At 42.5% G+C, this 26,899-nt stretch overlaps 2 protein-coding genes across 2 annotated transcripts in view; both read left to right on the top strand.

Annotated features, from left to right (window-relative positions):
• Window positions 1–20,209, top strand: part of IFFO2 (intermediate filament family orphan 2) — a gene marked incomplete at its 5' end in the record, with an annotated part of 37,506 nt that extends 17,297 nt beyond the window's left edge. The window contains 8 exons of the mRNA XM_026082440.1: window positions 7,879–7,939; window positions 8,273–8,368; window positions 10,634–10,774; window positions 12,545–12,687; window positions 15,655–15,775; window positions 18,439–18,528; window positions 19,184–19,314; window positions 20,002–20,209. Coding sequence (XP_025938225.1) covers window positions 7,879–7,939; window positions 8,273–8,368; window positions 10,634–10,774; window positions 12,545–12,687; window positions 15,655–15,775; window positions 18,439–18,528; window positions 19,184–19,314; window positions 20,002–20,107 — 889 coding nt within the window. The remainder of the gene's footprint in view (window positions 1–7,878; window positions 7,940–8,272; window positions 8,369–10,633; window positions 10,775–12,544; window positions 12,688–15,654; window positions 15,776–18,438; window positions 18,529–19,183; window positions 19,315–20,001) is intronic.
• A 4,831-nt stretch (window positions 20,210–25,040) lies between these two features.
• Window positions 25,041–26,899, top strand: part of ALDH4A1 (aldehyde dehydrogenase 4 family member A1) — an 11,932-nt gene continuing 10,073 nt past the window's right edge. The window contains exon 1 of the mRNA XM_026082415.1: window positions 25,041–25,056. Within this exon, the coding sequence (XP_025938200.1) occupies window positions 25,041–25,056 (16 nt within the window). The remainder of the gene's footprint in view (window positions 25,057–26,899) is intronic.

Genomic DNA, 26,899 nt, shown 5'->3' with positions numbered 1-26,899 from the left:
CCTCCAAAGCAGTTATGCTTTCCATATGCCTGACCCTAACCGGAGTAGCAGATCAGCTATGCAGAAATGCAAAGATGCTATTGGGTCTAGAACTATGTTAACTGGTTGGGTTCACTTCAGGAGGGTGTTTCCCTGGCCATCAGATTTAAATCRTATGATTTTTGGCAGTAGAATAGGCTGGTCAGTGATATGCAGGTTTGGGCTGTGTTGTGATGGGCCTGATCTTTCTCTTTAGGTAAGTATGAACTGTGTTAGGAGGAGGCAGTACCCAGAGAACGAGGAGGCTGTACAAAAATTTTCTTTCCAGTAGAAGTTAATTTATTAATCTACTTGCACAAGTTCTGGACTCGCTCTTGTGGAATGGCTTAGAAATGAGGATTCCGATTAGACTATAAGCATGAGGGAAAATAAAAGACTTGTTTGCGTGGCATTTTACTCTTCCAGYTCAGAACTAAAACACCTTCATGTTCTGAGTGCAAGTTGAATCAAACTTCTTGAATCAGGAGCAGTTAAATAATAAAGTTGGTTCTCTGAACTTTGTTTTATTGAACTTAAAGTTTTTACTTAACAGTCTTACTTAATCTTAGTCTTACCAAGTCTTACTTAATAGATCGTTTTCCTATCCAGTCTTAGCTTTGCAGTAAACTGGATATAAGATTGCATTAAGAAATTAGCTTATGCACAAATGCWACCTCTTGCTTAAGTGAGCATTTTTAAGACCTTGTACTTCAGGAATTCCTCTAGACTATCCCAAAGACAGACCATCGTGATCCCACGTGCCCTGGCTTCTTATTGAAAGAAATTAAATGTTAGTTGATGGGCTCCACGTAAAATGTATTAATTTAATGTGAACGTCTGATTCCATTAAAGCCTGGCTCTAACACAGCAGCAGCACTCTTGAGTGAAGTCATCTGTTGCTTGCAGCGGGCAAGAAGCATCCTCCCCGCAYAAGTCCCAGAATCTCTTTGCTAAAAGTCAGTCATTGCAACATCGGATTTCCCAAACATAAGAGCGGTGGAGTCAGCACCCTTGAACCTTGGGCAATGGTCTAGATTATACAGGYCGCATAACACAGCTCAGGCTGTGTTCTTAGAACTCGGGGTTCATTATAAAGGCAAGAGTAACATTAAAGCTTTATTCTAGCCCCGTGCCCTACTTGTAACAGCATACAGGCCTTTGAACAACAGCAATTTCTTGTGAAAAGAATGACTGAAAGAACTCACTATGCTGCAGAAAATTGCATCATTATGCCTTGTGATTATATTCACCTGGAAAGATGCTCGAGCCTCTTACTGGAACCACAACAAAAATCATCTGCCAGTTAATTTGTGTTTTGTTCCTGACCAAGCTAGGTGTTTAAACAAAAGCTGTGCATAATGTCACAGAAGTTTAACAACTTCAGGTAAAAGCAACAGCCTTGGTTGCATTCCTTCAGCGAGAAAATGATGATGCTTTTGACACATTAGGAGCATCCACATATAATTGTGCAATGTTCATAACAACATTAAACACGTCCTAAGCTATGTAGTTACAAGTCATAGGCTACTTACTGCATGATGTAATCTGGCAAACAACACCAAAGGGGGAAAATTAAAGACCAGTTTTATATCTGAGGTATCTTATGATTCTCTACTTGGATAAGCTTTGGACCACTCCTTTTGTACTTGCACCCACCGCCTGGCACAAACTCCCATCACCAAAGATACAGGATACTTRCTGAAAGCTGGTCTAACACGTTGGTGGTTTTCACACTATTTAATACATTTTCCTGACAGAAAAAGCCCTGAAGAGATCGCCTGTCTTGGAAAGGAGTTTGCATCAGGCAAGAGTGCAAAACTAAGCCCGAATAGGAAAAAGATCTATTAAGCTAGGATTCTAAAAGCAGCGAGCATGCCGAGTTGTTGATTGGCGTTCGAGCTTAACAAAACAGAAGGCAGCTTCATAGAGCTGTGTGTTTTTGTTTTTTCAATGAAATCTGTCCTGAATGATCAGATTTTGTTGAGCTAATGAAAACCTGCAGACAGCTATTCCGATTTGCRTCCAAGAAAAGCCTCTTAGTATCTGGGACGGGTTAGTGAGATTGTAGATGCAGGTTCTCTCCTTAATTAAGAAATGCCATCTGATATTGGGCAAACTGTTAGAGACTGATGCAGCAGCAAGATTTTAATGTAATAAAGGTTTGTTTACCTCGGCCCCAAAAGCCTTGAGTATGATGTCTTCTCATCCCAAGCTACCAAAATACATTCCTCTTGAACAAAATGCTCTGCCAGAATTTGTCTTTGACCAATTACAGGATTAGACTGTGAATTCTTTTGTATGGGAATGTAAGTTTGTACTGCTGACAGGCCATTAAGTCAACTGGAATGAAATCGGTGCGTAATAACCGGAGTTATAAGCTGTAATGTTGATAGTTACCATCTAGGTGCTGGAGAGGGGATTAGTGGGCATGTTACTACAGACCCACAATGAGCAGTGGCATGAAACCGTGATGAGTAATCTGCAGTGATTAAACTGGGCTTGTGCACGCTAAGCGTTAAATCTCATGCCAGCACTAGCGAACAGTGAGGTATGCCTTGCCATTTGGGGCTYGTATAAACAGAGTATGGGCGTCGAAAGGATCTGCAACCACGCAAGAACAAGCAGTGCTGCTGCAAGGGAGTGAGAGCACAAAAATGTGTCTCTGACTTGTGACTGCAGAGTGCAATCCCTTTTGGGCAACACCTGAGCTGTAATTACTTGCTCCTGCCATCGAATGGGTTGTTTTTTCCATCTTTGCCTGTGCAGGTGTGGTGCATCAAAGAATAGGGTTTAGATGCTTCACGTGTAACCGATGAGCAAGGCTAGGTGCGTCTAATACCAAAATGAAATTGCAGTGTCTTAGCACGCAAGAGAAGGCAATGTGCTGTCTCCTGAAATGGCACCGACAGCTCATCAGTTCAGTATATTAATATTTTTCAGGCATCTTCAGTGGCTAGTATTTTCATGAGCGGTTACAGTAATTGTTCAAGTTAGCACTTTTGTTTCCTGCTGTGGACTCAAGCACTCCAAGCTGTTAGGTTTTCCTTCCTGTTACCCCTCCCCGTAACCTGGGGGGCAGATGTACCAGCAGTAACAAAACGGAGCGAAAAGCTCCGAAGTTGTACTTGAGGGAATGGCAAGGGAAAAACTTAGACCTGCGTAAAGGTTTTCTGTGCGTTTCTGCTCCCTCACTGGCATGACTCCATCTAAAACTACTGGGAAGAAGGGTCTCACTTCCTAAACAGTTTCTTATGGGTGGAAAAAAAAAAATCTATTGTCTTTTTTTTTTTTTTGAGAAATATTTGCCTGTTTGAAGAATGATATTTCTAATGAAGAAAATAATGCAGTTGATAGTAATGCCTGACACTAGTCTGTTTGCATCTGTGTGCCGTGATGGGGGGGATTTAAAGCACTAAGTCTATATCTGGCATATTTTGTAAGCATAGCACCTACCGCCTTAATAATACGTACTTTGAAGATAAAAACCCTGGATTTTTTTAAAAAGAAAATTACTGAACAATTTCCTGCAAGGCGAACTTCTCTCAAAACTAAATTCCTGTTTCCAAGGGACTTGCGCATCTGCTGCAATGGGCAGTTCTCTTTGCCAGTCGCTATTAATCACTACGTTTGATCTGATGATGCATTGGTAGAGAAGAAAGGAAGATCTTTGTGTTGGGGATTGACACAAGTACTCAGGGATTGGGAAAGTGGTTTAAATATTAACTGTTTTGTCCACATGGATTGCTCGGGTTTAGAGAAGCTTTTTAAAGGCTACTACCTACTGCTCGAAGCCTCCATCCACTTTCTTCGGTGCGGGAAAAATGTTAGTACTGGTGATCTCAGAGCTGCTGTTCCAATTTCAAAGGAAACGCTCAAGTTTGCGGTGTGACTCAGCTGTACCGGGATACTGCTTGAAGCAATGTTAATCCTCGCTGCCTGTTCATGTGTTTTGTTGGTTTAATATCCTTGTAATGTAGCTATTCCCTTTAAAGAAAGCAAACAGCCTTTGTTCTGCTCTGAGCTATGTAAGACACTTACTCTTAATCACGTGACTGCAGAAGAAGTTTGGGGCCTGAAGCCGCAATGACTGAATGCGGCTGGAATGTAATATGTCACATCTAGAAAAGGGGGAGTAGATCCGTAATTTTAAAAACTTGGGCTAACCCTCATGTTCAATCAACTGTAATGCGAGTCTCTCTTTTGGTGGTGGTTATAACTGGAGCACCCTGGGTCGATGGGAAAGAAGGGGGGGGAAAAGCTTGGGAAGACTTGAAATTGGTCTGGATTTTTTTCTTGTAGAAAAAAAATAATAAAAGAAAGTAAAGAAAATAATTAAAAACCCTGAAGTCTGGTGTACTTTGACATTTGCCTTTCTGGGTCTGAAAAACAATTTTGGATACAGCTGGAAATCATAGCAATTGATGCGTCTGAGCCAAGAAATAGCTGTACGTGAGACCAGCAGAAGCAGCTGTCTAGCTAATATCCTGCAGCAAATATGTGAAGACTGCTGAGTTTTCAGCCTATGGTGAACGCAGCCATTTCCCTTCTGGCTGTTGCAGCCCTAGCGACTCCCGTCRCTGCCAGTGCTTCTCCTTGAGAGCCACCAATGCTCCTGCCCCAATGGACAGCGTCCATCCGGCTGCCCTGCGGAGACCCTACCTGTCTGCTCTGCTTCCGCCAGGGGTGATGGATCAGGTGGCGCCTTCCCTCTTCCTTGAGACTAAACCTTCTGCTCTACGACAGCAACCGAGGAGGACGATATCGATCAGTAGAAAATACCGGGAGAATAGTTTAGAGTACGTTGAATATTACCGGACGTCAGCGCCGGAGTTAGCATCTCCTCAGTGGCACGCTGACTCTCTCCTTACTGCTGCGTTTGCTGGAGCGAATAGTAGCAGCAGCTGCCAAGGTCCCTTTTAAAGTCTTGTGTGTTAGAGCAAATGCAGGATGATCATATGAATGAGCAATCTTTTTATTGTCTCACTTACTTGGAAGTTTAAGTGGAGAATTAATCTTTGTTTCATTGTCGTCCTCTACCTTCCCCTCCTTCTCTTTTCCTCTTTTCACTACTGATGGTCTTCCGAGGTTTAAGTGTGAGGAGAAAGTAAGATTGACATTTTTAGCTGTTAAATGAGGTTAATCAGCTTGGTGGTGGGTAGGTGGGGGGAAAAGCATTCTGCCGTTAAGAATGTGATATTAGTGATTAGTGGGACCCTTATTATCAGTCCAGCATAACATTTCTTCTGTCAGGTGTCAACTTTTTGATTAAAAATGACCTGATTGTTTTATCGTCCCCACGATTAAGAGAAAAGGAGAAATTATGCTGTGTGTGTGTAAAAGAAGGCGTCCTTTTCCTCTTCTCACCAAGATACTGTCTCGAGTCTGATGAAAAGAAATTAAGACTGTAAATCACTGTTCTGTGAAATTCATTTTTTAACTGGCATGAAGAGAAGAAATGAAACTACTGAAATTCTTGCAGGATGAGGAAGGTTAGTCTGAGTAGACTTTGAGATGCAGAATTTTGGCAGCTTCCCAGAATGGCTGAACTGCTGCGGAGGAATGCTAATCCTTTTTGCTAGCTTTTTGGCGTAGTCAGTAAAAATATGCAGATACATGATTTTCCAAAAACACATTCCTCTCTGCAGAATGCCCAGTGTGCTGTAGGGATGCAAAGAATAGCAGGATAACCTGAATGCGGCTCACGTTCCTCACTTCAACAGTTAAAACCTTGAGAAGCAGCATATCAATTTTTGCAATGTCTGCTTTGACTGAAATCCATAAATGACAGCCTGCTGCCAGGAAGACCAGAAGGAACGATTAAAGCCATGCAACACTCCTTCTGTAACAGAAGGAGACCATCTTACAGATTGTGAATATAATTAATTTCACCTTCTTGACTTTAATATTGAAGTCTGAAAAATGAAGTTACTATTTTTACAGAAATGTAACATAATTAGTAGTCAACATACAAATAGGATATTGCGATGCAAGCTAAAACATTTGATGACACATGCAAATTTGAGCCTAAATATTTTACTCTGCTTRGCAGTAAATCATTGCTGGGGAAAAAAAAGATATACAACAAGTCGTCCTGCATAAATCAAAATGCAGCTGTACAATGGCRAATTCATATTCTGTCATGTTGGCTGTTCCTGCACCACAATAGCAGGAAAGAGCGGATGTAGTCAGCGTGTCATCTTGGCACTGCACTAGTCCGTGCTGCTGCTGCTGCATTAAGATGTGGCACATTCAGGTGCCTCTGCTCAAGGCTGAGGACAGCGACCTGCAGTACCGTGGTGGCTGCTTGCACCCTTTCCTCCTGAAATGGTTCTCCCTGGCTTCCGTTTCACACAGGATTACATTTGCACTTTGAATGCAGAGAGGTATTGAGTAGCATGAAGGTGGTTATGTATGTTAACTGAAAACCGGTTACCTCAGTGGCAATATCCCATAATCCAGCCATCACCAGATTTCTGTGCGAATGTGAAAATATGGTGAAAATGATGCATTTTGGTAGATCTAACCATGCATTTTCAAGAACACTATGGTTTAATGCATTTCCGGGCCCATGTTTTGCCACTTTCATTTCAACTGCAAAAARGTTCAAGTGATAGCAGAAATAATCATGACAGGACTTGGAGATTGTATTCACGGGAGTGTTTCGAATCATGTGCTCTCCAGTATTTGTCGGATTATTGAAAGGAAATGTCTTAATGGAAGCAATCAGTCCAAGTTTGCAGCTAGGCTTTCAAAGTTCTAGGCTTTGCCAAGGGATTTGTGGAGGGGAAGGTCTGTGCAGCCTGCAGGACCCGCCGTGTCGGGAGGGCTTGCTGAACAGAAACTTTGAATGTTTAAGTAGGTCAGCAGACCCTGGTTCCTTCACGCTGCAGGTGCCAAAATCGAGCTGCTGCTCAACTATAAAAAGAAATGTGGATTGCCTTGGGATTGCCCTTATTGCTTGATGAAGCTACTGTTTTGTTTTTTGTTTCTTGGTTGTCTGGTGTGTTAAATGCTTCAGACAGGGTTTTTGGTTTTTTTTTCTCCCTCCCATCCCAGAGGTAAAATTCCTGCTGTTAATAGCCTGAGCAAGTCTCCTGTGGAACTACAGCCCGTTCAAAACCAGTGGCACGCGTTTTACTTTCTCATAACGCCGACAAATGATATGCGTGCGTGTGAAGCGTATAGTCGTGTTCTCAAGAATCGTAGCTCTTGAGTTAGTATTGTCAAATATGGTTTCTTGCTCTTTTGCGAACATAATAATGCTTTATTATGATATTTAATTATGGAGTTTATAACTTTGTGATACCTTTTCTCGTCCTCTTTCAGTATTGCAGTAGGAGTGAGTGTGTATCCCTTGCGTTCAAGGATGCTTGTCTGAGTACTCTGCTTRGAATTGTAGTGCTGGGAAATGGCTGAGGCATGTAGGCACTTGAGGGTTTTGATGTAGAAGGCACGTTAAAAAAAAAAGAAAAAAGAATTGATCAGACCAAACGAATGAACAGTAAGACTGCTGATTCAGATACTTTGCATTCCACTGATTCCTGTGGTACCAAAAATGTCCCATTTCTGTTTGCAACTAAATAATGCACCAAGAGTGTCCCATTTCTATTTGCAACCAAATAATGCACCAAGGAGCATGAAGGGTGCTGATCCCAGTTAAAGCTGATTTAACTTCTATTCTTTTATAGACTTCTGTCACTTGTTTGAGGGAGTACGAGTGAGGGAGGCCATCTGCTTGACATTTGAAATAACTGTCATCATCCTACAGCTACTGGAAGACTTGTGACTTGAAAAATCTCTCTTTCCCTCCCTCTTCTTTTCCCAATAGTTAACACTTTATCTGCAAATTTTCTCTTTCAGATGGGAAGAGGAACTGACTAGAAGAATGAGTCTGGAATCTTTGGTCGAAACCTTGCGGGAGGTAGGTTTTGAGTAATATGTAGACTATTCCTTCTGAGCTGGGGTTTGAATGTCACAGGTTTTCTCCTCTCCACACCTTCTAGTATGCTGTTAATCTTTTGAACAAAGGTTGTCGTTTTATTAAGACTCTCTTCACCAGTTACAGCAGCTGAATGCATTGCTGCATGCTAGAGGATAGCGTTAACGTTTGGAAGTGGAAGCGGGAAGGTGCTGAATTTTCTGACAAAGTGAAACGTAGGGGGTGGTGATGTGCCTTATCAGCGCTTCTCAGGTTAAGCGATGAAGCATATGTTGCCCTATGACCTCTTAGTTCCTTGCATGCTTTCTCTTACAGGAGGCGCAGGAAGCGGAAGCTCTCCAGGAGGAGCTAAATGAAAAGATTGAGAGACTGAAAGCAGAACTTGTTGTCTTTAAGGGTCTGATGAGTGATGTAAGTACAGCCGGAGAGTGGCCGGCTCCCACTGCCTTTGTGAAATGTATGTGTCATGCAAATGGCTTCATTCATGAAAAGGTTATGGTCTTAGTGAGTGCTGCTTTGTAGTTAGTATTATGGCTGCCTTTATGATCTAATGCATCAGACAGATCACCCTTCCCCCTGCTTCCTGTCTGGTCTGTGTAGAGATGCATTAACTTGCTGCTTAGCCCATAACCTGGACTCTGCCCTCCCTCCCCGTTTTCCACAGCTGGCAGTGCTGGCGTTCAAATCGGCAGCCCTGGAAAAAACTGTGGGAGAACTCGCATGTTAGGAGGAAAGGTTCAGTCACCCTGCAGCCATTGGTACTTCTGACGGGGAGGGTTGGCTCTGAATCGCACAAGAAATTAATGTCAAAAAGGGATGCTATAATGTGTTTTCCAACTCTGTTTATGAAAGCTCTGAAGAGATGAACCGAGTATCGCTAGTTCAGGCTCTGGCTTTGTTTCCAGCGCTGCTTCTACCTTAAATTAAAAACAAAACAAAACAAACCCCCCTGTTTTCTCAGGAGTTCACTCATATCTCAGTATATGTACTTTCCATCAAAACTTGGGGATCTGTTAGGCTATGACAGGAGAACTGTCTTTTACTTTGACATACTGAGAAAATCTACTCATGCAGGTATGTAGAAAAACGAGCCAGGTGAACATTAAGTAAGGTGCCTTTCCCTGTAAGACTGAAGCACTGCTGATGCCAGTTGTCTAATGAAGATCTTTTATTATGCTTATTTAGTCTGTGATTTTTTGTTTTTTTAATTAGAACTGTTTCCTTCTGTCTTATATAAGCTTGCAGAACCTGCACCCTGATTTCACATACGTTCTCTCAGGGCCGCTAGATCTGTTCCTATAAAAGTCAGCAGTTAGCTGTCTCTTCTTTTGGTGTTTAATAAAGACTAGGCATGCTTGCTTGGTTAGAGGCAGTGTGCAAGGGAGAAACACGTCAGGGCTACATCCCTGTTATGATTTTTTTTCGCCGAGGAAGAAATGTTATTCAGTGTGTACAAAAGGGGCGGTAGCAAATGCAAACATCCTCTTCAACTTGAGAGAGAGAAAGTGCTTTGGGCTTTGCAAACTCTGCAAGGTGGAAGGGCCTAACAAAAGCAGTGAGGATGCTTGTTCTGAATCCCGCTGCCTAAATATTTAGGGCGGAAAACTAGCAAACACTGGCACATGACTCTTACCTTCCTGTTAATAAGAATCACTTTTACCTAGTCAGTTAATAAGAGAGYGTTTAGAGTGTTTCAGTGTTTAGGAATGCCTTTTTCTCAATGTGACTGAAAGACAAAAATCCCCCAAACTTGTCCAAAGGTGGTTGACACTAGCTGGAGAAGAACCCTGTCAAAAAATTAATAAAATAAAACAAACAAGCAAAACCCCCTTTTTTTTCTTCATAAGAGGATTTGGTACTTAAAAGAATTCCATGCTCTGCAAAGAGTTTTTTCTGCTTTTCTTGTCAAAGTGGAAGCAGTGCCTCATCATTGAGGTGATGCTTCCCAAGAGAGCGTGTTTTGTCTAGGCTGGAAAATACCCTTTTTACATAACAATATTTCTTCATAAGGAGCCAACAGTACTGTCTGTGAGGGGGTAATATCTCTTATAAATGACGTTTATAATTGCTGCCCAGTGTGAAGCAGTAGAAAATATTTTTCGTGTAGGTTTTTTGCTAGGCTGGAAGGCAGTTTAATGCCAATAGGAGGATTATTTTTTGTGCTACAGGCTTTCATGGATCTCTTTTGGTTATGCCTTGGCTTTACTTCTTTATGGCATGTACGAAGTTGTTGTTGTGTAGCCTGGATTCTGTTTTGAGAGCAACTTCTCCTTGCAGGCACGTCTTTTTCCTGTTTAAAATGGGGGAGCGATGAGTTTTCGTCAGGTTTTAGATTTCATTCTGCACTCGCTCAACAGGTTTTTTCTTCCTCCATTTTTAAAGCTTTATTGACCTCTAAAAGATCATTTTTGCCAAATCTAGGAGTTTTTGGGGGGTGAGTGTAAGTTTTTCTGTGGCAGATCACTCTCAGAATTGAAATTTCTTTGGAATCGGATACAAGTGTTAATTCTGAGTTGTCAAGTCTGTCTAGACTGTCCATGTACTGCCTTTCCTGGAGAACAAGATTTAATATTGTTTAAGAATGGTGTAGCCTGGGGTTAGAGAGATACTGTGGGGTATCTCTTCTTTCCTGAACTGTATAATAATAGAAGATAATCACTACTGTCCTTCCTGCAGCCCATGACAGACCTGGACACAAAGATTCAAGAAAAGGCCATGAAGGTGGACATGGACATCTGTCGGCGAATCGATATCACAGCCAAGCTGTGCGATGTAGCGCAGCAGCGCAACTCTGAAGACGTTTCCAAGATATTCCAGGTGATTAGGCCATGAATTTTCCCTAGGGTAGGACAAGTGTGAGGGGACAAGAGGGAGCAGTGTTGAGGAATGTGGTCCAGGTCATTCACAACTTTTTGAAAATTTTCAGAGTAGGCACATTTTCTTCTTCCTCGGTTTCCAAGTGTAGCTCTGATATACAGAAGCTGCTGCAGCACTGAGACCTCAAAATTCAGAGAAAGTTTAAAATAAGTCTCAGGATGACCTTTGAGACAGACTGTTAGTCTGATGCTAGTCTACAATGAATGCAGGAAAAAAACATTACAGGATTCTGTGTTTGTCTAAATGGCTTCATCGCATTTATTCTCTTCACAAGTGAGAGGTTTTAAGCTGTAGACCTGTCATCCAAAAGTTCTTATTTCTGGCTTGGGCTCCGTGACCAGAAATAACACTTCTGTGGTGGGGAGCTATGATTACTTTGTGAGACTAGAAAAATCCAGTTTGCTTTCCTTTAGTTATTTTTGCTCCTCGRTGCTAGTTGGAGAAAGTCATTTAATTTGCTCCAAAAGCAAGCAGTTGCAGCACTATGTAGAACAAACCTGTAACTCCTAATGCAGTTGTGTCATGACTGCACTTTCAGTTGTGATTAACCCAGCTTCCTTCCACTTTGATCCGAATGTGTCTTGTTCAGTCTTTGAATAAGTCTGATGATTTTTTTCTGTGTAATGATGCCATATAGAGCGTGTTGCGCTAAACGCTGTACAAAAAAGCACGGTAAATATGGTTGTGGTCTCTCCGCTGGTTGTGCTTTTTGGCTCTTGTGAAGTTACCTAAATGTTTGCTGGGTTTATATCCAGAAATGAATCCAAATGTCCTAATTGGAGACAATTGTTTTTCTTGCATGTTGAGCCACTGCGTTTTTCTAGCAGTTCTTTCTTGTCTTTGACTAGAATTGCTATGTCTTTCTCCTCAATGGTAACTGCAAAGCAAACTTTTGGTCAAGCATGCAGTGGTTAAAATGATCAGTGTGGAGTATAATACCAATAAGGGATGGCTCACTTGCCAATTAATGAAAAACTAGAGTAGCTTTGGAAAGGACAGTGTGTTTGTGACTCTGTGGCACCATCTGTAAACCTCGGTGAATATCTATTATGTTCGCAATCCTCAGATGAAGAAATAATCCTCTGTGTTCTTTGCTGCAATGTCCCTTGAGTTCTCTCTGCGCATCTCTAAACTTGGTTTCTTTGAGGTTGTCCAGGCACTTCGGTGGTTCAGTTAACCCTTCTTCTGTCAAAGTGAAGACTAGCAGTCTATGCCTCTGGTTATGGGGTGGGAATGACCCTGAAGTGAAGACTATCTAGAAAGGTTTCTTCTGTGCTCTTTTGTGGTGGTTGAACGGTGGAAGCATCGGGCCTGTGGTGGTGGCAGGAGAGGGAGAGTTCTGTCATCGCTCTCAAGCCTGCTGCCTGGGCGTTCTTGCCAGCTTATGCTTTTACCCTGTATCATTCTAACCTCTGCATGTTCTCTGGTAGATCACAGACTGTTGTCAATGAACATACAAACATACGTAGAGTGCTGGTAGCCTGCAGCTTGCTTTGCTCTTTGCCATTTTGAACTGCTTTCTTGTGCTCTTCGTTCACCACTCATTAACAGATGCAATTCTGTCTTTAATATGTGCAATCATTGAATCGCCTGGGAACTGATGAACAGTTATATTCACTCAGACCTAATGCCTTTCCTTTCTTATCTCTGCACCTCATGGTGCAGCACCTCAGTTGAACCTTCTAGTTATTGCCCTTCTCTCCAATTAAGGTGGCTTCCAAGAAGAAAGAACGCAAGCTAACATCTGACGACGACCTCTCTGAACAGGATGGGGACAACAGCAGGTTCTCTGACGATGAGGTCAGCTGTTCTTTGAACATCACGGATGAAATGAAGCGTATGTTTAATCAGCTGTGAGTATCTTGGACAACGTGGGGAAAACTTATTCTGAAATGCAGACTTAATTCCAGAACTCAAGTATTGAGATATTTCTACAGGCTTTCAATTCAGGTGTCTTTTTTTTTTCCCCTCCATCCAGTGTTGACTGTGAGTTGAATCTGAACTGCCGGCATTGTACTTTTTCAAAGGTTTGCAGGAAGCTCAAATAAGATTAACAAAAACTGAATTTTTCCTCCCTTAAACAGGGAGGGGACTATAGAGAATGTAAGAATATAGGCAAACTTTTTTTTTAATACTTGCCCTTGTTATAGCTTATAACAGCAGCAAGAGAAGAAGSATGTAAAAAGTATGAAGTGTTTGCTTGAATGTTTGGCTTAATATTAGAKCTCTAGAACCTCACAGCTGATTTGGATGGATAGAAATTGAGAACATTGTCACTGAAAGCGCAGTTCAAAATGAAATCCAACTCCTATAGTATTGTGCATGATTTTTCAACTGAGTTATAGGCAAGTGGTAGTGGTGGATGTGTCCAGAAGACCAGCTGCTGTAGCAGTGGACAACGGTTTATAGATTCCAAGAGTATCAGTGTTGTAAACCTTGCTGCAATTCCCAGATTGGAAGAATCCTGATTTATTTTGCCTAAAGATTTGCCCGAAACAGGCATGTTAGCAGGCTCATGGCAGCTAAGAGGAGACTCTGCACCTTGGCGCTACGCAAAGCGGTTCAGGAAGGGGGTGGGTGACGTACGCTGCTGTCCTGGTCTCCTGCTCTGGGAAYGCTGGGGGCGGCTGGTGAGAGTTTTGGGGATCCCTGCGGTTTGCGGTCGGCAAATGGGAGCCCCGGCYGGCGCAGAGGATCTGACCTTCTGAGCGTTTGAATGCGCGTGTTGTCTGCCAACTTCTGCAGTGACTGTGCTGAGAGAGGGACCAATTCCCAGTGCTTTCCCACACAATGTAGGACAGTATTTAATACATAGGAGTAAACAAGATATTCTCTAAGGAGCACTAGCTCCTTTTTTGCTGTCAGCTGTTGCCAAAAGATCTATTTTGAGGGTGCGTGCGTACCTCTTTCCTCCTCAATTTCATGTGTAGAGGAGGGCATGCTTTGCCCAAAAAGCTGTAGGTAACTCCTCTTGTTAGGACTCTTGTTTTAGGTGTTTTTAGGCACTTACTAATATTTCTTCCTCAGGTTCATTTCTCTTTGTCAAGTGTAAAGCATCCAGATTTCAGTGTTTCAGATTTTTCATCTCTTTGCTGTTGGAATTCGGTACGACAGCAAATAGCATGTTGATTTTTCTTAGGTAAAGCAAGAGGCTCCAGCTTAGCCACTAGGTTGGTAACACACATAGGTTTTAGTGTCGTTATTAAACCTGGCCTGTGATATCCAGGTTTTGTTGCTTTTGCTGATGAAATTTTTGTCTCCTGGTCCTATCCTAGTTGGCAGATAATTATTGACCACATAAATACTTTAAAACTTACCTTGGCCTAAACTTACAATTCTTACTTGTGCCATAGATACACAGTTGTAGCACCAGATACCTTTTCAAATAGATTGTCCATGCAACTTGGGTTAAGTTGCCAGTAAAATAACTTTGTTACTAAAAGGTGGACACCTTCATATGGTTCAGTACTTCTTGATTTCAAGAAGAGGAAAGAAAATTTTTATAATGCCTCAGGAATCATCTTGGTAGATTCGAAGCAGGTTGATTTAGAACAGTGTTCATGGCTTATTGAAGATGAAACCTCCTGAAGGATGCTTGGGGGTTTGCGAGGTAGAAGGGCAGAGTTTACAGGCAGCGGAACAACTTGCCCCATTAACAGGAATTCAGAGCAACGTGGATGCTATCTAACGAAGAACCAAGTGGTTAGCGAAACTCAGTCAAAATGCAATCGCCTTTGAACAATTTGTGCGACTGAAGTAAGCAGCAGTTGGAACTGGGAGTCCTTGCGCGCTCTCACAAGGTTAGCTCTTGCGAAAAGAAACCGATTTGAGCAAATTGTATTGCAAAAGGCAGAATCGCTTATGTCCGAGTGTGGGTTTTGTTTTTTTGTTGTTCTTTTTTTTCTGGTCAGATTGAGTATAGACACAGACTGCCTCTTTTGTGAAGCTTTTTAGTCTCCTAAAGACAGTGTTGTACTCAGCTTCTGGCTTGAGATGTTATCTGCTTAAACGGAAGTGAACTAAAGAAACAAAAATGCCTCGCTCTGAAATTAGCAGGCTGCTTCTGTGAACGTTTCAGATTTTTGTCAGACTTCCTTAACAAGGACAAGAAGCAGCTACTGGGGTTTGGCTCTGTTTCTGTTCAGACCAGAAGCAACTCAGTGTCTTCTGAAACTTTCCTTAATTGCACAACTGGCCATACTACTTGACCACATAACGGTGTTATAGGCCACTTCTACCCGTGTTTATTCTTAGTCTTAAGTGGTTTTAGTAGTATCCTTGTTGTTCAATTCAATAATAAATATTTATGTTCTTTTGTACATTGTTTTGGGGGTCAGTTTTTTTTTTCATAGCTGTCTTGAAGCTAACTTTTGTGAGTGCTGCAGGGAAAACGTTGGCAAAACTTCAGCATTAAAATCAGCAGGGAGTCTTCCAGCAGCGATTCCTTGTAAAACTTCTCAAACTGTGTTTTGGTTCCTTTTCCCACGTATAAAAAGAATAGTTTAAACGATTTTTGTGTTTTTTTGCGAATAGGGGAAACTAACTTGCAGCACCATCTGGAGGAGGAAGCTGGGAGTGTGTACTTGACCTGGGAATGTTAACAAGGTCCCTTTATTGTGCTGGTGGGTGGCAGAGAGCCCAGGCACGAGGGACTTGTAGGCAGCGGCACAGCCTGTCTTTAAAGACTTCCAAGGTTTTCAACAGTCGCATTGTCTCCTTCACTCAGTTCTCATAGCCTCTTCCTGTAGCAGATCATTGAAGGCCTGAGGAAATGGGGCTAGAGTTGTTTTCCCTAATGCTTTTTTCTGGCATCTTCACAGGCGTGAGACCTTTGATTTTGATGACGACTGTGATAGTTTAACATGGGAGGAGAATGAGGAAACATTGCTTCTCTGGGAAGACTTCACAAATTGCAATCCGTCGATTGACCTCCAAGGAGAGGTGAGTTTTCTTAAACTCTTCTCTGCAGGAATGGTATCCTTCAGCTGCTCTTCTAGCCATTTCAGCCTTTGGGTATTTGGCTGGTGATCTAGTTTGCCATGCAAACTTGCTTTGATTTCAAATCCTCTTAGTGCTTTCTCTTTATGGTTGCTTTTCAATCTGTCCAATCAGTTTATTTGCCAAACTTCATTTCTTCTGCTCCTTCAAAATGAGTGTTTAAAATATCAAGTGAATGTCAAGGGATCCGATATGTATTAGCTGTTGTAGAAGCATCACGCAATCTGTCACCCTAACCAGTCATTTATCTACAGCCCTATATCCTTCCCACAGCATCTCGCTTTCTCTGTGGATTATCATTCGCACTTTTATTGGTGCAGAAATAATGCTCATAGTGTGTGGGATGGTCCTGCACATTTTTCTAGTGGGGAGAAAAATAAATTCAGTATGGAATGATAGTATTCAGTATGGAATGATATTAAAATACAAACAGCCTGTCAGAAACAAAGAAGCTGTGACTGCAGAAGACCTCAGGGATCTTCTGAACCAGTGAATCTTGTGCTTCCGTCTTCCCTGCCCATAGGCATCTCCTGGCTTTGGTGGATAATAAACAGCTTGCTTTTAATCCTTAGGATCCCATGCAAAAACTAATGGCAGTATGCTACCTCGTTCAGTGACTTCTGAGCCTTTTCAGACAGGCCTAGAGAGAGATTTAAATGGCAAGATCTGGCTTTGTGCAGGCAATCTTAAACGTGATGTTATTATTTCATTACTGAGTAGCGTGACAGCAGTAGGTGAGAAATAATCCTGCTTTCTTCCATCATTGCTATAGTGTAAAGATGCTGAGGCGGCAATCTCCTGAATATTGCCTTGTGTTGACTGCCAGGGGTGCGTTAATTTACATCGTGCCATTTGTTTATCATCTGGCATACAGTGAAACTGCAGAGATTATTTGAAAGTGCTAGGACTGCAGAAAGCGGCGTACTTAGCTATATGTCGTCTTGTGAGCAGGGCGAGTGGCAGAGCGATAACGTGCAGCTAGGCGCTGGAATTAGTGACAAATTTATTTGCATATACCCATGTGTGCATGTATAAGCCCAGCTATCAGAGGAATATTGCAGAACTCAGACCTTCCATGCAAAAACTCTAAAGGTTTTAAGAAGCTTAAATCCTTCTAAATGAAAATTATACAAGGAAAGGGTAGATTTGTCTTGTAGATGGAGATTCAGAATAAAGACCGCTCAGTCTGTGCCTGGTTTTTAACATAGTGCTTTACATGCCTGCGTCTTCCACTGGCTTTATTCCTTTCAAGTTCTTATGCAAGTGCCCTAGCCGCCTTCTTTTATGACCTTCTTCCTTAAAGCTCTTCTGCATATGAAAGGATAAGTGGAATGATTCTTGTTACTATAGGCTGGTTAGCCTGATGCTGATCCCAGGTAGGATCCTGATAAAGCTGCTACAGAGGTGGCCAAAGGACGGTGACATAATTAATGCTCGTCAGTGTAGTTGCATCAAACTGATGATAACATTTTTTTCTGAAAAAAGCGAGGTAGATAATAACATGAAAGAAAGAATAGTGACATTGTTAAACTAGAAAACAGTTGATTTAGTCCCCCTGACAGTGTGAAAGAGTGCTATATGTTTGACTTTCRTAGCTCAGACCACAAGTTATTTACTGTGGGTACAAAGGAATGATGATAGAGGAACTGTTGCCAAGCAGGATGTTTCTGCTGGATGATGCCACATGTTCTTGATCTTGTGTGCGCTGTTTTCATCAGTAGTGTGCTTAAGTGAGCTTGTCTTACTCAGCAGTTAAGTGAAGAATTGTAATAAGAAGCAATGCATAATTGTAATAAGAAGCAGTGTATACTCTGGAGTATACATGCAAGATAATGGGGACTGAAAGGACTTGAGAGTAATAGTGTATAATCTGAAAATGAGCTTCCACTGCAAAGCCATAAGCAGTGGGTCGGTCAGTGCAGCAGCAAGAAAAAATTGAGTTTGGAGAGCTATTACCATCTTCGTACGCTGATCAGACTGTTACTGGGGCACTTGTCCGGTTCCGCATGTCACTTGAAAGTCAACATTGGGAAAGGTTCAGAGAAGACCTCCTAAAACACATTTTTTTGGTTCTTTGGCATGCATCAAATACTTGAGCTTCATTGTTGGAGTCTTTGGTCTGTAGGATCCTCAACCAGAGACTTTTCTGGCTGTGTGTGCAAAGCCATGGTTATAGTGTACAGAAGTGTCTTCACCCAGTATGGCATTTGCATGGAGCAATATTCTTTTTTGGCTTAAAAAAGCTTTGCATGAAAGACCATAAGAACTTGCATTTCTGAATGAGTTAAGTGAGAATCTTCAATCTGCGGATGAATTGCTCATGTAATAAATCTTGTGTGTTCCTGGTTGTGTGCTCCTCTTCCCTGCACAGAGCACTTGCACTTAGTTTAGGCTGTCGGTAGCCTTTTCTTCAAGAAACTGAGGAAGGCAGCTCTTTATTAAAACAGTGGTAGTATCACACGGCTAGGAAATAATATTGAATGGTTGTGTTGTTGTGGGAAAAACGGAACAATCCCTGGAAGAAGATTGAGTAAACTTGTTTGCGTGRCATGTGGGCCCTTTTATGGTTTCTCACTGATTATTCTGTATCCTGCTTTCTCCTGCAGGAGGAAAACCTGGGAAACTTGATCCATGAAACAGAGTCTTTCTTCAAAACAAGAGACAAAGAATACCAAGAAACAATAGGACAAATAGAGGTAAGGAAATGATTCGTGACAAAATATATATTGTTTTAAATGGAAGAAAACCCTGTGAGGTTATTCTGGTACACATGCATACGCACACACGGTGGAGTGTATATATATATATATATATATATATATAGTAAGAAGGCAAAAGCATTTTCCTTTTTCTTATCCTTGGGATTTTTTCTAAATACAGCTGTCTATATAGCACTATTAGTGAGTAAGCATAAATCTGTAACCTTCAGGGCAGAGAATAAAAAATACACTATTATTTTTTTCCCAATTGACTTATATACCCACCGTCTCACTGGGAAATGTTTTATAAGAAACACCCTCAGAGGTTKCCAGACTAAACAGCTGTAGCTTCTCAAAATCTTTGTTCTGCCTAGAACGTGCTTTCGTTAGTTATTGCATATTGACAAACAAGATACCAAGCAGCAAAAAGTTCAAGAGGTGTTTAAAAACAGTGTCAAACTCCAACTAAAATACTCACAAGCTGATGAGGATGATGACAGCAGGCAACACTGAGGTTTGAGGGCATATTGCGGGCRTTTTGGGTCGGCTCTGGGCAGTTTTAGCCACTCCAGCAGTGTGTCAAATAGAGCGAGGCTGGGAGAGGCAGCAAGCAAGTCGCCTGAGGTTCATCGCTCTCTCTTCTTTTGTACAGCTGGAATTGGCTACGGCAAAGAGTGACATGAATCGCCACCTTCATGAATATATGGAAATGTGTAGTATGAAGCGGGGCCTGGATGTACAAATGGAAACCTGTCGTAGACTTATTAAAGGCTCTGCTGACAGGTAAGATGAGGTTACTGTGCTGCCTGGGGTGCTTCAGAGGCTCGTGTGTTGCCTGGCACCTTGTTGATAGACGATAGTATCATTTTGCCTAAAAGTGTATAGGGTTCAACCAACACCAATTGGTTAAAAACAGGGATGTCGCCAATAGGGCTGGCAGGATAAATGGACTCATCTCTTCTTGAGCTTGGATCTATAATCCAAGGCCTGGTCTAAAATGTCATAGCGCTATGACATTTGACTATGGACTTGTACAAAGAACTCTACCTTTTCTCTTTACATATATTAAGAACCTATTTATATGCTATAGAGGGATTTTTCTGCTCTCTCTCACTTTCTGTCTGTCCTGGCTTAACAGAACAACAAAAACCTTTCTCAAGTTTTCAAGGCGCGGCRTAAGTTGGAAGCTCTGTATTATGTTGAACTAGCGTGTTCACTGGCCTTAGTTTCCATTTTCGCCATCTGTAAATCTAGGGCTGCCTTTATGTTTAAATAAGCAGATTGGGAGCACATGGGATGCTTATGCTTACTACTGATGCTTAATGCAAAACTTTCTCTTTCATAATCATAAAGGATATTCTTAGCTGTTTGGGGAAGTGAAAGAGCACTTTTTCTTTAAGGACTTCTTTGTTCTCCTCTGGTATTGGCATTTAGTTTTTTGCCTCAGCCTCTCTCTGAATTTCTCTACAGGAATTCTCCATCTCCCAGTTCTGTAGCCAGCAGCGACTCAGGAAACACAGATGAAATTCAGGACGAGTTGGACAGAGAGGCGGATGTGGAACCCATGGTCAGCTGATACGTAACTGGAGCATTCCGGTGAAAGGGAAAAATTGAGAAAAGATTAAAAAACGATACATGGATGGAGGAAAAAACAAAAAAAGACTTTTAAGCCCGTGCACAGGGTTTCTAAGGACTCATTCCTACACGCATCCCCACCMCACCCAAGGATTGGTGCTGTAAATTTCTATTGTTATACAAATCATAAATGCAGAGTCCTGTAAGAAAACATGGTGTTTTAATTGTGCCTTTGCCCCAAGCTGAGCCACTTTGAGCTCCAGTGGAATATTAATAGCAGGTGTTTTTATAAAAAATATTATAAAAAAAAATCTGGCGGCAGCAGAGATGGGTGCTGCAAAGGCTCTGGGTACTTCAATAAGCTTATGGTTTTATTGAACTGCTGCACTGATTGGCAAAAGGAACACTGGCAAATTGAGAAGTGAATCCAGGACAATTAAGGTATGATTAAAAATGTCTGGCATAAAAAAAGAATGCCTCCAAATTGAACTGTAAACACTTAAAAAATAATAGTGGGTTTAGAGAGAGCTTTTAGGATTAAGCAGTTATACGGTATTTAAAGGAATTTCTTCATTCCAGCTTTCTGGGTGAAGGAGCTTTTGAGATCTGCACAAGCTTTCTGCTAAACTCGAGAATCTGGCGAAGCAGGTCTCAGCTCGGTGGCAAAGCAGGTGGCAAAAGGAGGGTTCAGCGGGGTGGGAATATCACTGATAAAACTACTATGCAAAAAAAGCTCGCCTTATTTATATGGAATGTTTGGTCCTTGCTGGGCTGCCGTTATCTCTTGGGGAAAGGAAAGCTAAAACCACATTTGCACATGTTAGTTATCTGTAGAGCTTCCTTTGAGGAGGAATGTCGTGTTACAATGCCTTTGTCTCCAGTGATTGGATTATGAAGGGAATCAGCCCTTCAGTTCCTGAGTATTTCTTTCTTTTTTCCTTTTTTTTACTGTAGTGTTTGCAGATTTTACGTTGCTGACTGGGAGATAACTACATTTTTTTGCTGCTTTCGTGATGTTTAGAGTGGGAGAGTCAATGCATCAGGATAAACTGACATGCCGAGCTATAGGTGTAGGCTTGAGACGTGACGTTGGGAGAGGTCCAGACCACTGTTCTTCAGAGAAGCCGAAAATCGGAAAATACTGTAATCCTTTTTAGGGAGTAGTAAAATGAACCCCAAACTACTGCTGCCCTAGAATTAGGGAAGAAGAGCCATGTGCTTTCTCTGTGAGAAAGTGAGAAGACCTAGGCTTTATTTGTCAATCTCTCTGTATTTCTGAAGCCAGAGAAAGCAGCATCAAAAGTCTGATTTCTTGGTAACGGAGGAAGCTCTGGCATGAACAGGCTGCTTATGGTTATTAAGGGGAGTTGTAGCACCTCAACCAGGTAAAAACAGGGTGTAAACCTAAGCCAATACACTTTTTTATTATTATTTTTTTAGGCCAAGATTGAAAGTACAGTTAATACTGCCTAAAAGTTACTGTATAGTTAACTAGCACTTGCGAGACTTGAGTATAAATACCAAATGTATCTTTTTTCCTGCCAGAAAATTTAGAAACTGTTACGGAGGAGCAGTGCTAAGGCTGGACAGGGAAATACCAGATTAAAGCACCTTCTCAGTGTTTTGTGGAGCTAAGATGGCCAACCTTTTCGTTTCCAAGCCTCTCCTATTTATTGATCCGCAATCAGCGGGATTGCTTTGTAAGCAAGCAGCCGGTACCGATCGGCGTTGCTTCCTTCCTAAAGGAGCCCGAGTGTTTCAGCAGACGGTGCATTTCTAGGCAGAAAATGCCTCCCCATCTTGCGGGGTGGAAAGCCGGAGGGTTTCCGCAAGCGCTGTCGCGGTGGGGATGAAACGGTCCCCGCAATCCGAGTTTTGCGCGGTGCTGCCCAGAGTTTTCATCTCTACTTAGATCCGTCTCCTGCTTAGGCACGACGGTGCTTTTAGGCCATGCCGGTCCGATGGGCTCCCTGTGATTTTCAGAGTGGAGAGAGCTACGATGATCCGTCCGGATCCAAAGTGATCCATCAGTGACTTCCGTCCATAAAAAGAGATTCAAGGATATTCCTGGGGTTTCCTTGCTGTTTGAAATACTCAGTTCAGTTATTCATAGTAGCTAGTAACTTCTTGGTTCTTGTGTTGTTAGTTAGTGGCTTTTTCAAAGCCTGTTTCGTCACATAGACACATATAACTTTTCTCTGAAAAAGAAACCTTATTCCAAAGTGCTCATTCCTATGATTTTTTTATGTGGCCAAAGTGGTAAATGTTACGTTCGTTCAGGCTGCAAGTTTGGGGTGGGTGGGCAGGGGCAAGAAATATCAATTGTGATRTTTATTTGAGGGGACCGGGGACTGCATGTTTTCCTTCAAGTATTCTTAAGGCTATCGAGCCTGTTGGAACTTGAGCTGCTAAATGCGTCGTTTCTCACGAGGCTGAGAAACCCTCTGCCGAAGCTGAACATCCGCACCGCGTTAGGGGGCTTTTGGCGGAGGCATCGTTCAGCGATCTCCTGGTGCGGCGAGGCAGCCCCCTCGGAGGCTGCCGTTCCGCTGTCCTCAGACTGCGAAGCGCTCGTGGGTACCGGAGAAACCGAGCGATCTGAACAGCTGCCCAGCTTAGCTGCAGGGTTTTTTTAATTTTAATTTTTTCTTTGAAACTCAGCGTCCTAGTAGGGAAGAGGCTGAGTGTTCCTGAAACTAGTAGCTGGTGTGTTGAGGTAGGAGAGAATATCCTCAGTTTGACAGYGTGAGCTGAATGAGGAAGCGGATATTTAGCTGTCAATACAAGTTACCTGTAACCTACAGTTTATCTCATAGCCATAATTATGAGGAGCATCTGTACGGGGGCTGCATTTGTTYGTAAGTATAAGGGATGTGGGACTATAGTAAAGAGTATAGAAATAACGTGTACGATGGTGATGTGTATGATGGTGAATTACCATGGTTGTTGGTGTCTGTTTCTTATAACCGTATGTAATCCACTTTAACAAGAGAAAAAGATGTTTTTATACCTGGGATTGGGGTTTTATTTTCATCTAGGCTGTATAGGACTTAATAGCTGGTGGTCAACCTTTTGGTAGTTAGGAGGGTTGGTCCTTGGTAGTTTCCCTAGCGAGTTTCTGGTTAGTTTAGTTTGAAATGATGCTGCTGATTTAACTGACAGTGGTCCTGTTCTGTTTGCGTTTAACCACTCTGTAGCAACCAGAKCAAAAGCTTGCCAGAAAAAAATTGTGAAAATGCTGGAAATGATTTTGATGACCTCTTTTTTTGTTGTTTTTTTTTTTCCTTTGTAAAGCTGTAAATACTTTATTTTTGTTTTCTATTCTTAATGCGGTGTCATATTGACACTTTTTTAGACTTCTAATCAGAAAATCCTCCTCATTGTTTCTCATTTTTTAAAAGGGGATTTCAAGGAAGCAAATTTTTTTGCTTGTTAGCAGTGTAATAATAGATCAAATTACTAAAATGGATTTGTACAAAATGTTTTCAGTACACAAACGGCAGTTGCTTTTGTGGATGCATGTTGTTCAAAAACMGTCCAAAGAATCATAGATACAAACATTTTTCAAGGATTTAGTAACTATCATATTAGTTCAGATGACAAAAAATCAAAATTGTTTTAAAAAGTTTGGGAGGGGGGAGATGTAATGGAACTGAACTAAGCTAAATGTGTAATGTATTTATAAATACCACAGTATATATTCTATTTTTATTAGAGGTTTTTAAAGTGCAAACGGATTTCTGTTAGCAAATACAATTATTCCCTTGTAAAATCTCTTCTGCTTTGATGAGACTCCAGATTCTCAAACGGTTTCAAGTGACAACACAGAAGCAACCGAACAGGCTTGGCTGTGACGCACTCGCCCATCGCTCGCTCGGAGCGACTGTAAATTGGAGGTAACTTGATGAAACAAAATAATAGGGCAGAATCGGGCCCGAGCACAGACCGAACGCTGTTTCCCTGTAATAAGAGATGTTCTGGCGTGACTATTCCTGCCAGCGAAAATACCAGCTCTGTCACCGGTCCAAGACGGGCTGAGTGAAAGCAGCGGCGATAGGTGGGTGCTCACAGCCGTACCGCAGCACTGCAGTCTCTACAAAGCGGCGATTTGCTTATGTTTCCCTTGGCTCCGGAAAGACGAGAAGAACGTTGGTGCCTGGAACGTGCGATGAAGAGACCCGCAATGCTGGGAAGTCTTTGTGTTTCGCGTTTGCGAGTGCTTCATTTTAGAGTTGAACGTTTTAACGTGAGACTTACTGCAACAAGGCTAAGAAATGACAACGTGGTGAATGTTAAATCGCGGTTTAACTCTGGTCGGCTAATGAGATGGACCAGGCTTTTCCCGTACCGTGTTCTGCGGTGTAATACCCTGATGAGGATTTTCAGCATCTTGCTTCGGGACTTCTGGGGTTTGATTCTCTTGCGCTGGTCGGGGACTTGGGTTGGAGGGGAACGCACAGGTTTTAAAACGTTTTCCTTCAGCGTTAAGTCACCTAAATGCTTGACTTTAGGCTTTTATTAAAATGGAACTTCTACCAGTTTGAGTTTTAAACGAGAACAGAAATCGCCAGTCAAGGCAAYGCGTAGTATCCTTGAGTGAAAAATGCTGGGTTTAAAGGTGAACTAGAAATCCTACCTGCCAGACTGTAAATTCAGCTCCTCGCCAACCCGCTCCTGGCGAGAGCGAGAGAGGGGAACCGCTGAAGGCTTGAACACAAGTCTCTGGCGGAGTAGTGGAAAAAAACACGTGCTTTCTTTTTTTGTGTGTGTGTGTCTGTTTTTGTGCGTAGTTCAGTGTCTTGAGACTCTTCTGCATTCGCAGAAGCCTTTCAAGCTGCTTCTTTTGAAGAAGCAAGAATTGTATTGTAAGGGATGGATGTTTGGTGATGCTTCTCGGAATCAAGGTTCCCGCCTCTCTAATTTGAGGCACTCCCATGCGGAAGCACCTTGGTAAGCGAGGGGGCGCTTTTAAGCCTGCCTAGGTCGGTCCGTGGAGGAAAGGAAGATGTTAATGCTTAAGGAAAAAACCTGGGGCGCTTTGCCCAGGGCTTTGAAACTGATAGTCTGTGTCATTTCCATGGCAGAACACTCCAGTACCGCTGTGCTACAAACCGAATTCGTGTGGTTTGTTGGCTGCCTGAACTGACAATCCCTAAGCAGATTTAATCTAAAATCCTAAAAGTTTGGTTTTTGTTTTTTTTAATTAGAAAGGGTTTAGGATGATTAAAAGCTTGGTCACTAGACACACTTCCTGTATRATGTGGTTTCACCCGAAGAAACACRCAATTTAGTCTTTGAAACACGTTACCTGTGGCTAAAGTGTACGTAGCTCAGTTCTGCCAAAAACGGTTATTTATTATTTAAAGTGTTTAAATGGAGGATATCGATTCATCTGTTCCCATGCCATGTCACTTCCTGTCCGTTTCTCTTAGGTCATATAAGAATTTGTTTTATACACATGAAAACAGACTACTGATCAGTGTGGAAATGAAACTGTTTACCGTACCGTTGTAAATATTGTGCTTTATATTCTGTATATTAGCTTCTTTTAAAGAAAAAGACTTAACTGATAATGCTATTTGATCTCTGGTAAGGAAAGGTCCAAGGATGAACCAGTTCCTAAGCTTGCTCCGGAAGAGCTGCGGTCCCTCGCCCCGAGTTCAGGTTTAAATCATTTCCTCCGTCTGCAAAGTCCGTCCTTAGCATTTAAAAGCAGACCGAGCGTTGCGTGCGCTTACTGGCAGTGGATTTGAGACCATCCAAGGCTTCAGAAACCTAATTCCTTTTGGAAGGGGCACTGAGAAACATGCAGCGAGAGCCACAAGCGTTTGGACTCCTGTGAGCTCCGGCGGATTATCTCCCTTTTCCCATTAGTGCCAAAACACCCATCCGCTCGAGGGCTGCTCTCCAGCTCCCCGTACCCCCTCGTTCTCTCCCTGGCCCCCCTCGCTTCCGGCGGGGCGCGGGTCCGCTCCCGGCGCTGCTGTCCCCGGCCGGGCCGCTGCTCCCGGAGAGGCGCCGGGCTCCTGGTTCATCCTTTGGGGCTCCATGTGTAAACTGAGTTATGAATGTTTGATTTGCCAAGTGGCGTCCCAAACGGGCTTCTCCGTGAAAAGGGGGCGTTCGGAAGCTTGCCGATGAAAACGGGTTACAGTAATTCTCTGGTTACAAGGAAAAAAAAAATTAAAATAAATGCCAAACTCCTGGTTCTTGTCCGTGTATCAATTGTTGTGCTGCACGACGCTGGTAGACGAGCTGCCCTTGTAGCTCAGCAGCCGGGAAAGAGCCGCTCCCCCCTTCAGCCCCCTGGCACCCGGGGGGACCTTCCTCTGCGCCTGGCCAGGAGCGGAGCGGCCGTACGAGAGAGGCTCAGCCTCCAACGAGGCCCCTGCCTGAGCCAGGAGATGCCAAAAGGCACCGAAAAGGTGCTCTAATTCCCTTTAAAAAGGCGCAGGCTGCTCTGCTGCTTTGCGTTCCTCTGCTCTGAGTCAGCAAACCCCTTCCGGGCTGAGCGTTGCCCTGCGCGATACCCTTTTAATAGTCCACTCTCTCTTTTTTTATTTTTATTTTTATTTATTTTTATTTTTATTTTTATTTTTATTTTTATTTATTTTTATTATTCCCTAAAAAAGCCACTGCGCCTCGCCGCCTTCAGCTTGCTTCTTCCTTTCTTGCCCGCAGGTCTCAGGCACGAGAAGGCCGCAGCCGCCCGCCCGCCCCGCGCGGCCGTGCCGCCGGTGCCAGGAACAGGCAATTTTATTTATTTATTTATTTATTTTAATCCTTTCCCTTT

The sequence above is a fragment of the Apteryx rowi genome, unplaced genomic scaffold (assembly GCF_003343035.1).
Source record: "Apteryx rowi isolate R43461 unplaced genomic scaffold, aptRow1 scaffold_577, whole genome shotgun sequence".
NCBI classification, from domain to species: Eukaryota; Metazoa; Chordata; class Aves; order Apterygiformes; family Apterygidae; genus Apteryx; species Apteryx rowi.
Note: the sequence above shows the minus strand (reverse complement) of the source record. Positions and strands in the feature narration are given on the sequence as shown.